The sequence below is a fragment of the Alnus glutinosa genome, chromosome 4 (genome assembly GCF_958979055.1).
Source record: "Alnus glutinosa chromosome 4, dhAlnGlut1.1, whole genome shotgun sequence".
Classification (NCBI taxonomy): Eukaryota; Viridiplantae; Streptophyta; class Magnoliopsida; order Fagales; family Betulaceae; genus Alnus; species Alnus glutinosa.
In genome coordinates this window covers 2,784,062-2,796,607 of record NC_084889.1, presented here as the reverse complement: position 1 = coordinate 2,796,607, position 12,546 = coordinate 2,784,062, and the positions used below count along the sequence as shown (strand labels likewise).

At 38.0% G+C, this 12,546-nt stretch overlaps 1 protein-coding gene across 5 annotated transcripts; it reads left to right on the top strand.

Moving 5' to 3' along the window:
* The first annotated feature begins 2,680 nt into the window (after nucleotides 1-2,680).
* Nucleotides 2,681-11,872, top strand: LOC133865545 (phosphatidate phosphatase PAH2). 5 transcript variants are annotated; one of them, XM_062301965.1, is made up of 13 exons: nucleotides 2,687-2,913; nucleotides 3,422-4,787; nucleotides 5,009-5,921; nucleotides 6,205-6,785; nucleotides 6,904-6,977; nucleotides 8,043-8,127; nucleotides 8,645-8,731; nucleotides 8,835-8,907; nucleotides 9,283-9,326; nucleotides 10,139-10,267; nucleotides 10,354-10,452; nucleotides 10,916-11,053; nucleotides 11,452-11,872. In XM_062301965.1, the coding sequence occupies exons 1-12, from the start codon at nucleotides 2,786-2,788 to the stop codon at nucleotides 10,970-10,972; spliced, it is 3,636 nt and encodes a 1,211-aa protein (XP_062157949.1). In that variant the 5' UTR covers nucleotides 2,687-2,785; the 3' UTR covers nucleotides 10,973-11,053; nucleotides 11,452-11,872. The 5 variants fall into 5 exon arrangements, with proteins under 5 accessions (XP_062157953.1, XP_062157949.1, XP_062157952.1 ...); XM_062301968.1 differs by having other exon boundaries at nucleotides 2,700-2,913; nucleotides 6,478-6,785; XM_062301967.1 differs by having other exon boundaries at nucleotides 2,773-2,913; nucleotides 3,537-4,787.
* The last annotated feature ends 674 nt before the right edge of the window (nucleotides 11,873-12,546 follow it).

The following is a 12,546-nucleotide window of genomic DNA, read 5'->3' as shown; positions in this document are numbered from 1 at the left end:
CACTTGCCAGTCTACATATCATTTTAGCATTTAATAATACAGAGCAGACTCAAAAAAAAAAAAAAAAAATCATGGGACATCCAAACATCCCGCAAGAATATCCTAGTTTGAAGAGATACCATTTGAAGGTTCAAAAGTCACAGTCTTGCTATGGGCCACGGCAGGTGCTTGCAGATTAATGCTAACTGATGTGCATACCTAGTTTGTTAAGTCTGACCAACATCTGCTCATGTTTGATCAGGCCCAGGCTCTTTCTGCCACATACATTTATGTGTAATATTCTTTAACATGACAGCGAATTCGGTACAGATTACACAACACAAAAGTAGTAAATTAAGATTGAGAGGTCTTATCCATTTAAGTAAATGGGTCAAGTTAGAATTGACCTATATAAACCATAGTCTTATATTCATGTCTCGATACGACCCAAACTAGACACGTGACATTTAGAGCTAGCATTTTTGGACACAACTTGCAAATTCAACACGAATCTAACATAAAATTATTGAGTTAAGATTAAAGAGTCTAACCATTTAATTAAATAAATCCAATTATAATTGACTTATATAATTTTATACTTATACTTTAACACTACTTAAACTCAACACATAAACACTAATTACCATCCGGCCTGGCCCACCCCACCCATAAACTAGATTCACAGCCGTAAGTATTATTAAAAGCAGGTGAGAAGGCTCATCATCACCTTTTTCTTATAGAGCCTAAAAAGTTCCTCTCAGGAATTGCTTTGAATATATATATATATATATATATATATATATATATGCTTAATGAATGCTCCCATCAGTCAAGAAAACGCAAGTAGATACATTATAACTTCGGATTAGTAAAGTTGTTTGGAAAGTTTTTCGCCGTCCCCTCAAGATAAAAAAAGGCAACAAAAAAGAGCTGCAGCCATTTCTAATCATTATAAAGAGTGGTCTGGAGGCTTAGAAAAGAGATGGTATGAATGGGATTCAAAGGGCCGTGGGTCTCATCAGTTGATGGCCGCAGAGTTCCTAAAAAGTACCAAGTACAATAATTGCAGATGATTGCAATAATGCACAAGGTACCCTGTTTGACATACGAAAAACACAGTCATGCAGTACTGCTATGGCTTTGATTTTAATCATGACATTAATGCCATCAAAACCCCACCCACATGAAAGTGTGCTTTCTTTCTCTTCTTTTTGTATGAAGCATCACTCTACCACCATGACTGCGGGGGGAAGATACCCTGTACAAATGCGCGTGTGTGCGTGCGTGCGTACGTGCAGCGTACCCTTTTCTCAACTTTCGAGAAAGCCCCACAAAAATGTGTAGGCCGTTGGGCTCAATGACAGACCTTTTCACATGGTAGAACTAAAAATGAGAGAATTCCAGAGAAAGTAGCAGACGACCGGCATATAGCAACTAGCAAGTCAAAAAGAGAAAGAGAAGATGGCCTGGCCTTTGCACCAAAGCAACGGTCACCGACATTGCCTCCTGCCTCTCCATCTCATGAAATTGATCTCCTTCCCAATCTCTCTCCACTCTTCCTCACCAACAATCCCTGCTAAAACCAACAACCGAAAATAGCAACACTGAGAGGGACAACTCAAGTAGTGGAGACCTTTCGCCATTGTTCAGCACGTGTAAGAATTCAATTGAAATTAATTTGATGTAACGAGTAGTATCCGCAACCAGCCTAGGTTACGAATACGGGCATGGGCCTGAGCCCGAGGAGTCAGGCCCAAGTCACGAGCCCCAGTGGATCTGGAAAGCCCACATGCTCACTTGCCAGTAAACACGTAATTTTGCATGACACTTGAAAACGGTTGCAGTCTGACAGCAAGCAAGGAATTGGGCCAACGAAAGAAAGGAGCCCAGGCAGAACGTTGTGGCCCAGTTGGGCTTAACCCTAAGGTTCTCAATGTCCAACTGGTAGATGACTTCAAGTAGGGATAACCTGGCCCAAACGAAGGAGCCCATTAACAAGTTCTATCTTAATTTTACTTTTCCGAGTATGGATAACACTGGAGATCGAGGTCTCTTCTTTTCTTCCTTTGTTGTGTGCTGTCAAGGAGATTTCATAACTTTTACTATAATTATTAAACAAATAAATTTGTGGTTCATAGGCCATTTATCACTTCAACCAGTAAACAATGAGAATGTTGGTAGGAATACTAAAACTTTAACTATAAATCTCTTATAAGCCTGTTTGGTAATTTACGTAACACTTATTACGTCAGCTACTAAATAATTAAATTTACTTGTCAAATTTCATTGCTTATTTGTTTTTTTACCATTAAGATAGTGCACGTAAATTTGTAAGAAGATTACAGTAAACATTGTAGGAATACTCAAAGCATTTCCGACAATTAAATTTGATTGTGATTAATGTAGAAGTTAGGGGCGGAACTACATGTCTCATTTTTAGTTTTTCACACCCTAAAAAGCTTTTTATTTTTTATTTTTATGAAAAAAATGTCTCATTTACCTAAAATTATAGTTTCGCAGCCTATAGCTATGACCATGTCATTTGAAATTTTTACAAAATATCAACAAAATATTAAAATGATTTTCCTTTTTCTAACGCATCAAAATACTATTTAAATGAAAAATAAAAAAAACATTCTCTCAAAACATTAACAAACCGAGGAACATGGTCAGTTGGTCACTGCTCACTTTGGGCGGCCACGATTCGAAGAAAGGAAGCAACGTTAAATCATAGAATTTGCTGGCACGCTTTTGAAGTCCCACCTCCTTCCATGTGTTCCACCTAACTCAATCACTCCATGCTGATATGTCACCTCCCACCATGCATGACTTTTCAAGAAAAGCACCAAAACTCTCTCTCTCTCTGGAGATCGCGATTGACGAAACCATAGGCCAGTGGCCGTTTTATTTGGAACCTGTGTTTCTTCTCCCCAGGTCAGTTTCATCATTTTCATTCTTTATTATTATTATTATTTGAATGGGAAAAAAGAATGATAATAATCAAGATTAATAGTTAGAATGGGGTGTCATTAGGCTCAATGATTATCGGTTTGGCACATTCGAATAATTAAAAGCGAATATGCTTTTATTGCGCCAACTGCTCTTCTTCTTCTTGGCGGTCCGTATTTAATGGTTGGTTCAGAGCCTTTTTTTTTTTTTTTTTTTAATGGGTTTTGTCTTTTGAAAAGTGTGTGCGCAACAGAGAGAGCGAGAGAGAGAGAAACACAGAATCCGAGTTGGGTTTTGGTAGTTCGTTTGTTTCTTAATCTGCTTTATTGAAAATTACACAATCGTTTGAGTTCGTTGGTGTTCCTTAATATATCTTATTGGATGTTTGAGGGCGGCTTTTGTGTCTTATCTTATCTACATGTTAATAGCTTTGAGCCAAAATATGGAAATTTTTTGTTCTCTGGGTTTTGTGATCTGGGTACGTGGAGTATAGGGGTTCTTGTTGTTTTAATCTTATAAAGATCACATATTTGTGGGGGCAATCAGACGGGCTCTTAGAAATTTTATGTGATTGGATTGTGAGATTTTATTACCTGGCGGGTTTAAAGATGTACGCGGTGGAGCGGCTAAGTAGCTACATCACCAGGGGGGTGTACACTGTCTCCGGTCCATTCCATCCATTTGGTGGGGCGGTGGATATAATTGTAGTTGAACAGCAAGATGGGAGCTTCAAGTCTTCGCCTTGGTATGTTCGGTTCGGGAAATTTCAAGGGGTTTTGAAGGCCAAGGAGAGGGTGGTCAACATTTGTGTCAATGGAGTCGAAGCTGGTTTCCACATGAATTTGGATCATAAAGGAGAAGCTTACTTTCTCAGGGAGGTAGATGTGGAAGAAGGGGAAATTGTACCATATTCTGTGTCCTCTGGGGATGAGACGGAAGGGCGGTTCCAGAATGATAGGCGGTCTTTGAAGTCCAAAAGTTACAATTTTGATGCTAATACGTCTAATTCAGCTGATAAGATTGATCTTTTGAGGAATGGGAAGGCTTTGGCAAGGACTACTTCCCGGCGGCCAAGGATACTTGGGCTTGTTTTTGGGCGGAGGAGGTCGATGAAGGAGGAAGGTTATCAGGAGGGAGAGGGTGATGATGGCGTGGCAAGGGCTGATTCATTGGAGCGTGCTGAGATTGCAGCCAACCTCTTGGAGGTTAAGTGGTCTACGAATCTTTATAAATCCCGGAAAGGTGCCAATAAAGATGTGCAGATTACTGATGGAAAAGGCGAGGTGAGCTCATCTGAGCATGGCAATGTGAAAAATAGTTTGGATCAATATGTGTTACACGAGCAAACTGGTTCCCACAATGAGCAAATGGGTGAAAGCTCTCTCTCTGGATTTGAAAATCTGCAGAGTTTTGTTGAGGAAACTAGAATAGAAGTTGCATGTTTTAGCACCCCAGAACAAGTTACTGAAACTTCTGTTGCAGGTGAAAGTGTTTTGGAAGGGAAATGTGAGTTGATGTCTACATTATCAAGAAAGATTGATGTGGGGGATACTGAAAATGATGAGAACACAAAAGTTCAAGATTCGATTGAGCATGAAGGACACCCTGGAAAGCATATTGATGAAGAACAGGTTTTCCATGTAACGAATGTTTTGCCAGGCTGTGGCATTTCCCAGGAGGAGAGTGAAACAGATAGAGTTCGCTCATTTATATATTGTGAAACATCCGAGAGATCAATAGTGGCAATGGATGTTACCAGTGAACAAACGCGTGAGACGATGTACCTTGGCAGTGGAGAACTCGGGGAAGTCCATGTTCATACTGAAATGCTGCATTCAACAACTGAACTGCTATCGGAGGTAACTCTTTATGACAGAATCTGGTGTATTATAAACAAAGGAACATGGAAACAAGATTAGGCTTTTTAGCGTGTAAGGATTATCATTGCAAATTATTTCATGATACCAAGATAGTTGACAGTGAAAAAATGCTATAAACTAAAACAGAAATAACATAACTGAACCTGCTTCTTCATATACACTTATTTGTTGACACTGAGGTTTTAGAAGTTCGTTATCAGGATACAGTTACTCTTCAAGTTGCTGAGGATGGTGATTTTCAGACAGACCCAGTGGAGGATCCAGTGAATCATTCCCAGGAAATGAATCCTTCTCGTTCTTTCATACATAAATGCAATGTGATGGACCTTGAAGGGCCATCGATAGAACCAGAGGTCGATACCCAAATGGTCAGTGTGGGCCCGACACTTGGTTTAGATGACAAAGTAGTGTCACAGAGCATTTGCACCATTTCCGGTTTCAGCAACTCAGCTCATCAGGCTCAAGATAAGGAAAACAACAAGGATGAAGAAATCACAAGCAAGTTCCAACCTTCTTTGGAGTCTATTGGTGACTGTGTCCCGATAAAAGCAATAAGTACCCTGTCATTAGGGAGTTCAGAGGAAGAACAGTTTCTCTTCAGTGACCTTGATGAAATCAGTGAGGTGCAGCGCATGGAGTCAATATATCCAGTGCATGTGGATAAAGAAAGTCCCTCAAGTAGTCCTGAAGACATTAAAGAAGCAAATAGGTTAGTCAACGAAAGATATGACCCATCTTTGTTATCCGAAAAATCTGCTCAAGAGAATCCATTTATTGATCTTGAAGGCTCGATAGAAAAATTAAGGATATCATCAAGCCCCATCATCATACCTAGAAGTCATAAGGTTTCTGGTGAGGAAGTTGGGCGGCTGGTAGAATCATTGCCCAATTTGTGGTCTCACACCGTAAGTCCAGATGCACATGACTTTTGTCGTCCTCTCAGCCAATCACTGGATTCAAGTTCCAAATCCTTGAATTCAAAATTGCAGAGCAATGATGATTCAAGCTATATAAAGTCTGACAAAGATCCACAATTGGCACTGGAGCAGCCAAATATTGAGGATACACAGATTACAGTGGAGCCTATAAATGGTCTTGCCAATTCTGCAGTCGGTAAGAAAACTTGGATATGAACTTATATACACATTCATTTTTAGGATCTACTTTACTTTTTTGGGATGCTTGGACACTGAAATGCAATGATCTCATATAATTTTCTTTAAAAATCCAATTAAAATTAGTTCACATTATAACTTTCCATTTACAGTGTACTTCACTCAAAATGTGGGCATATTCCTATAATTGCTGGAAACTCTTTTTTTTTTCTTTCTCCTTCAGTGTAAATGCTCCTTAAGCAGAAAACTGGAGAGAGTCACATATATTGTGCTTTATGCAGAGATATCTCTTTGCAAGCACTTGTTATATGAAGGGATGGGGGCTGATGCAGCTTCTCAAGCATTTGATGCTGAAAAGTTGGATGTAAATAGATTTACCTCTCTAGGTCCTGAGGTTATGAAGGATGATAGGCTTGTTGTCAAAATTTATGGCCTTTATTTCCCATGGGATGTGGCTGGTCCTATTGTGTTAGGGATGGTCTCATTTGGAAGTGAACAAATATTTGAACCAACAGGCATGATAGCAGTTGACAAAGTTGAGAAATCTCTTACAGGAGATCCATCAAAATCCAGTGTTGCCTCAAGGGGAGGCTGGAGGATTTGGCCCTTTTCTTTCAGGAAATCAAGGTCCAAGAAGGGTTTGCAGCCAGTTCTGAAAGATGTCAGAAATTCTGATGTTGAGAATGCTTCAGAGAGCACGATGGGGATGGGTGAAGATAAAAATGTGCTTAAACCGAAGGTGGTGAGGAAGATTGTTAGGGAAATGACTCCAACATCTGAGCAACTAGCATCGATGAATCTAAAGGAAGGGAGGAACACAGTAACTTTCACATTCTCCACGGCGATGCTGGGGAAGCAGCAGGTTATTCTGCATCTTTTACTTGGAAACCTCTTTTTCTAGCTGAAGTCTTCTTCAAATGTGTATATGTTTATGTGTGTGTGTTTTCAGTGTGCTCAAGTATAACCTTGTTACGCAACAGGTTGATGCAAGAATATATTTGTGGAAATGGAACACTCGTATAGTAATCTCAGACGTGGATGGGACAATTACAAAGTAAGGATATCCTCTCTCTTCAGTGTGGTAGAGTTTTTCTTGGTGTATTGTTTTGGAAAATGATTACAGTTTAAAACTCATTTTTAAATGTTGTTCAGTTCCATTTCTTGCATTCTAGTATTATTTTAGGAGCTAAGAAAACTGCAAGGTAAAGTTTCACCCAAAACAAATTCATATCATTTACAGAGCAGTGGAAACTAGCTATTTTGGGATTTTATCATTTGTATCCAAACCGAACAATTGCCAATGAGCTCTAACTCAAATAACACTTGCTCCTCTCATAATAATGTGGTGGACTGTGAGGCCTGTATTTAAGACCTGTTGAGTGCATTTGTAACTTAACCTTAAAAAGATGTATCTTAATTGAACAGTCAAATCAGCGACAACGACATGCATTTGAGTTACAGATTACTGAAAACACTGTTGATTGATTAATGTATAAATCGTGGGTTATTACAGATAGGTAGAAAAGATTGTGGCAGATCTTCTTATGTGTTTTTTGTTGAGAATTTTTTATTCTTCTATTTTGCTATACTAGTTTTTGCCTGCCTCTCTGTAGGATATCCTATGGATTGTGGTTGGATGCAAGGTAGGTATATAGATTTGAGCTTGATGTTTGGTTATATTAAATGCATAATGGTGGTAAATTCCAGTGTGAATGAAAGAAAAACATACAGGAACAGAAAGTGATGAGAGGTGAAGGTGAAAATTTTTCCCCAACTCTTTGTCGGTTACATGCATATTTGTTATGAGTGCGGGCTTATATATGTGGCTTTAGCAGTAGCTGGTTGATGAATTGACCACTCTTTTGTTGAATTTCTTCGGAGCTGGGTAATATGAATATTTTTTACTTAATATTTTCTCACTCAAAACTGTCCTTGATGTTCCTAATTTTACTCTGCTCACTTTGTATTTTAAAATTAGCATTGCATAAATCTGTATTGCTGTTGAAAAGTCTTCCAATAGGTTACTTCCATGGCCTGGTTCTGTTTCAAGGCTCACTTTACTGAAGGCTGGGTTTATTCATGACGTATCTGATTCCTCTTTTTTGCATTGTTATTACAGATCGGATGTTCTAGGTCAGTTCATGCCTTTCGTTGGGGTCGATTGGTCACAAACAGGCGTTGCACATTTATTTTCGGCCATTAAGGTTTGTTGCATGCCATATTCAATTTGTTTTCTGAATGAAGGCAATTTTTCACATTGCACTCATAACTCATCGTGCGTGAGGGAAACTCTGGTGGGATTGGCTCCACAAACTCAAGTTTGGAGGCCCATCCTTAGCCCACCAAACTATTGAGTCTATGTTTCATCATCCTGCAAATGCAATTCAAGTTATTTGCTATAAAATGCTCTTGCCCACTAAGCTATTCAGCCTATGATTTTCACAATCCTACTAAATGCAGTTCATGTTACTGGCTAGAAATCGCTTTTTTGTCTCATTTCCACTTTTTGGAGCTCATAAATGCATAGAGAATTGTTTTATGCTATATTTTTTTGTGTTGTTTTGGTTTGATTTGGGTTTAGTTTGGTTTGGTTCTTTGTTGTTGTTGTCGGATAATCGGAATGCACACAGTTTCTGTATGTTTGTTACATTGTTGTAATGTCTGACAACAATATAGTTGTATGGAGAGCCAAAATTTCCACTTCTTTTGTGTGTTTTGCAGGAAAATGGGTATCAATTGCTCTTTCTTAGTGCACGTGCAATTTCTCAGGCTTATCACACTAGACAATTTCTATTCAACCTTAAGCAGGTGATGCATACAGAAATTGAGGCCTAAATCTCTATTGAGGTTGAAACATTCAAATCAAGAAAGCCTAAACTTTATGTTTATTTGTTTGTTTTCCTACGTGCAGGATGGGAAGGCTTTACCGGATGGGCCTGTTGTTATTTCTCCTGATGGACTTTTTCCTTCTCTTTATCGAGAAGGTAACTGGTGGTATATGCAATTTTCTATTTTTGAGGACATGAAGAGTGCCCTAAGGCTAGAAAACAGGGGTTGCTTTTATTTTCAATTTATGTTGATTAATTATCAAGCATCTTGTTTGGCCGTTGGTGAGCCCTGCACTAATCCTGATAATATAACTTTCACTATGAGCTTCCTTAAAGATAATGTGAGAAAATTTAATTTATCATCCTCTAAGTAGGATGCCTTTGTGGCTTATACATAGCTAATATCTCTTTCCCTACCATGTTAATTGTTTCCATATGTCAAGGCTCTGAGCATAAATAGAAATTTCTGGTCACCAATTATTTTTTCTAATTTTTAATTTGTGATCTGAGTCATTCTCTCTGTTTTCTCAGTAATCAGGAGGGCTCCTCATGAATTCAAGATCTCGTGCTTAGAGGTTGCTTCCCTGCCATGGACTTATTTATTTTGACATGTGCAACTTCTCCATCCTGATAATTCTGTTGTTATGCAATCCATTCACATCCTGAGATTTTTACTGCTAGTAAATAATCATTTTCTTACCCTCTCTTTTTTTTTTTTTTTTTTTTTTTTTTTTTTTTTTTTTTTTTTTTTTTTTTTTTTTTTTCTTATCAAAAAAAGGTAAGAAAACCTAGTTTCTGTGAATCATGTGATGGGCTTAAAATGCATGTCATGTGGAAAGGAAGAGGATGATGCATAGGAAACTCTTTCTTTACATCCACATTAAACCTGGTCATGACTCATGAGGATATAGTTCGTACTTAGAAATGATAATACTATCAGATTTATGAAGTATTCTTTTAAATGCTGTTCGTTGCTGATTTATCTCATGATGTCCTATGGCTTAAAATTTCTGAAAACATGCTTATAGAATCTGTGTAGATAATATTTTGCCTTTTCGTCTGCTATATACACCTCCACCCTTCAAAGAGTGTAGTTATAAATGATAATACTAAACAATTTGTGAGGTGTCCTTTTTTAATGATGTTCTTTTTTCTTTTGTTAATCCATCTCAGGGCATCCTTTAGCATAAAATTTCTGATAACATGCTTATAGAATCTTTGTTATAATATTTTGTTCTTATTTTTAGTGTATACTCAGGGTTTGAGACCCAAGTGTGCCGTTCAAATAGGAGGGAGGAATCATCTGTTGAATTCTTGATTAATTATCTAGTACCATTGCACTCGAAACAGGAAGCTTTTAATGCTCTTTTATTCTCCTATTCTCCAGGATATCAGGGCATTGTTTCCTTCTGATTGCAATCCATTCTATGCTGGTTTTGGAAACAGAGATACTGATGAATTTAGCTACCTTAAGGTTGGAATCCCGAAAGGAAAAGTTTTTATTATTAATCCGAAGGTAATTGAAGGCCATCATGGTTCAAAAAAAGCAATCTAATGCCTCTAAAATTGTACACCAATATTTCTAACATATGAAGTTTGCAGGGTGAGGTTGCTGTAAACCGCCGTGTTGACACAAGATCATATGGTTCACTTCATGCTCTTGTGCATGACATGTTTCCACCTATGACCTCGTCTGAGCAGGTTTGGTTTGCAATCCATTTCTATTCTGAACTGGTGATTATTCAGGAACTGTCTTGCAAAAGTAATAGTTTATAAGCCGGGCATCAAACACAGTATTTCTCTACCCCATTTTTCCTGCAACTGGAAATTTGTACTTGAGCACATTGGTTTCAGAGGCAACTTGATCAGCTCAGGATCTCTTTTTTTCTTTCCCTCATGCGGAACGTAATTCTACTACTTTTTGACAACATTGTGTTCCTAAAATTTCCCTCCTTTAAATGAGCAGCTTGTAAAAACTGAGTCAGGATGTCACTTTAAATAACTTTACATGCAGCATCCTCTACTCAGCCCATGCCAACTGAGTTGAGCCTTATTCCCAATAATTGGATGTTAGCTTAAGAAACTGAACACGGTCCATCATCTTGGCAGAGAAATTTTGTGTTTAAATTTTCAGGTCTCGCTAATATTTTGTGGAATATTACAGGAGGATTTCAATTCGTGGAATTACTGGAAGTTGACACCTCCTGTTTTCCATGTTTGAAAGAGTCAGGCGCATTAATTGATTAACCCTCTCGATGTGGAGATGGATTAGTGTTGCAAGTGCCTGTATGGAGTTATCCTGGTAAATTCTGATCCGAGCTTTGCATAACTTCTCAAAAACTTAGGATATAATTTCGGGTTTTCTTCTGAAGATTTACTATTTCAATGGATTTTTCAACCTTGGAGCAAGTTATTCTGAAAGAGTTCACGAAACTAAAATTTGTAATGTTTACCTGGAAAAACTTTTCTAGTGAGTATCGAACAAACCCAAACTCCAGAGAAAAGGGCTTCTTATTTTGTAGAATTAAAACATGATTGGCAGTCCCTTAAGACAACCATCATAAACCTGAGACAGTAATGTCAGAGAACTTTTAGCACTTTGCACCTGCTTTGCCGGATCCACAGTCACATTTGTTCGAGCTTTTGAATTTGGGTATGTCTCATATCAACTGATAATTATTTTGCTGACAAATGATGCAGGGTATATGTGACCAAGGCTGATGGCAAAAGTTTCACTTTGTTCATATTTTGCTTGGCTGGCTGTTTTATTGGCAACTAGAAAGTAGCTATAGAAGATTTACAGTAGAGGAGTTGGATCTGTCACTCCTGTATTCTGCTTGGATACATCAAAATCAGCAAAAAAAAATTCAGTTTTGTAGTACTCTGCTCTTGCCATTTACTAACAATCCAATACGCAAGCATCTGCTGAAATCCCATTAGTTAGGCATACTTTGTTCTGGTGTAAAAATTCTCTTCCAAATGCAAAATAGTTTCTCATGATCAGTTCATAGCTAGGTGATACCCGGTTGATAGTTGATTGCCATGTGTATATGTCCATGTCAGGACCCTTTTCCTCTTTCTTTGGATAATTATTATGGGTACTCCTTATGGTTCTTTTTCATCTCAATTTTGTTCTGTAAAAATTCTTCTACTGATGTTGGCCGGTACAGATTGTCCAAGTTGGGTCAATGCAAAACATCGAACAATGTTCAACGAAAGAGATTCTTCCAAGTATATCAATTAGCAAGCCGAACCTTCGTCCTTGGCCTGCAGCCTTTTGAGTACATCAGTCTTGGATAGCCTCCCAGAGCGAAGTAGAATCATCATTTATTTATTTCGCTTCAGCGCTTGGGAAAGTGCTAAAATGAAGGCAAACCAGAACAAGATCGAAGAATCGCAAGCTTTGTTCTTGTGTTTGATCTGTAAAGCTTTTATTCATCAAAAAAAAAAAAAGAAAAAAAAAAGGGAATAACCGAAAGAGGGAGAAAATAGAAACTACAGAAAAGGCAGAGGAGGAGGATAGAGATTCCGATTCCAAAGCTTAAATGTCACCTTTTGAGGAATAGAATCTGGAGACAGACATTATGTGAGAAATTAACATGTTTACGTACCCTTGTGAGCTACTTCGGCTGCTCATGGTGGAAGCAAGCTTTTTACTTAAAAGAGAAGCTCTTTCCTCCATAATTTGGCTAGAATAATGCTACGCACATTCTCACTTACCTACACTCATTTTTCACGCTTAATGTTTATTGGATTTTAATCCCTTAATTTTTATCAACTAACTTTGAAAGTAAG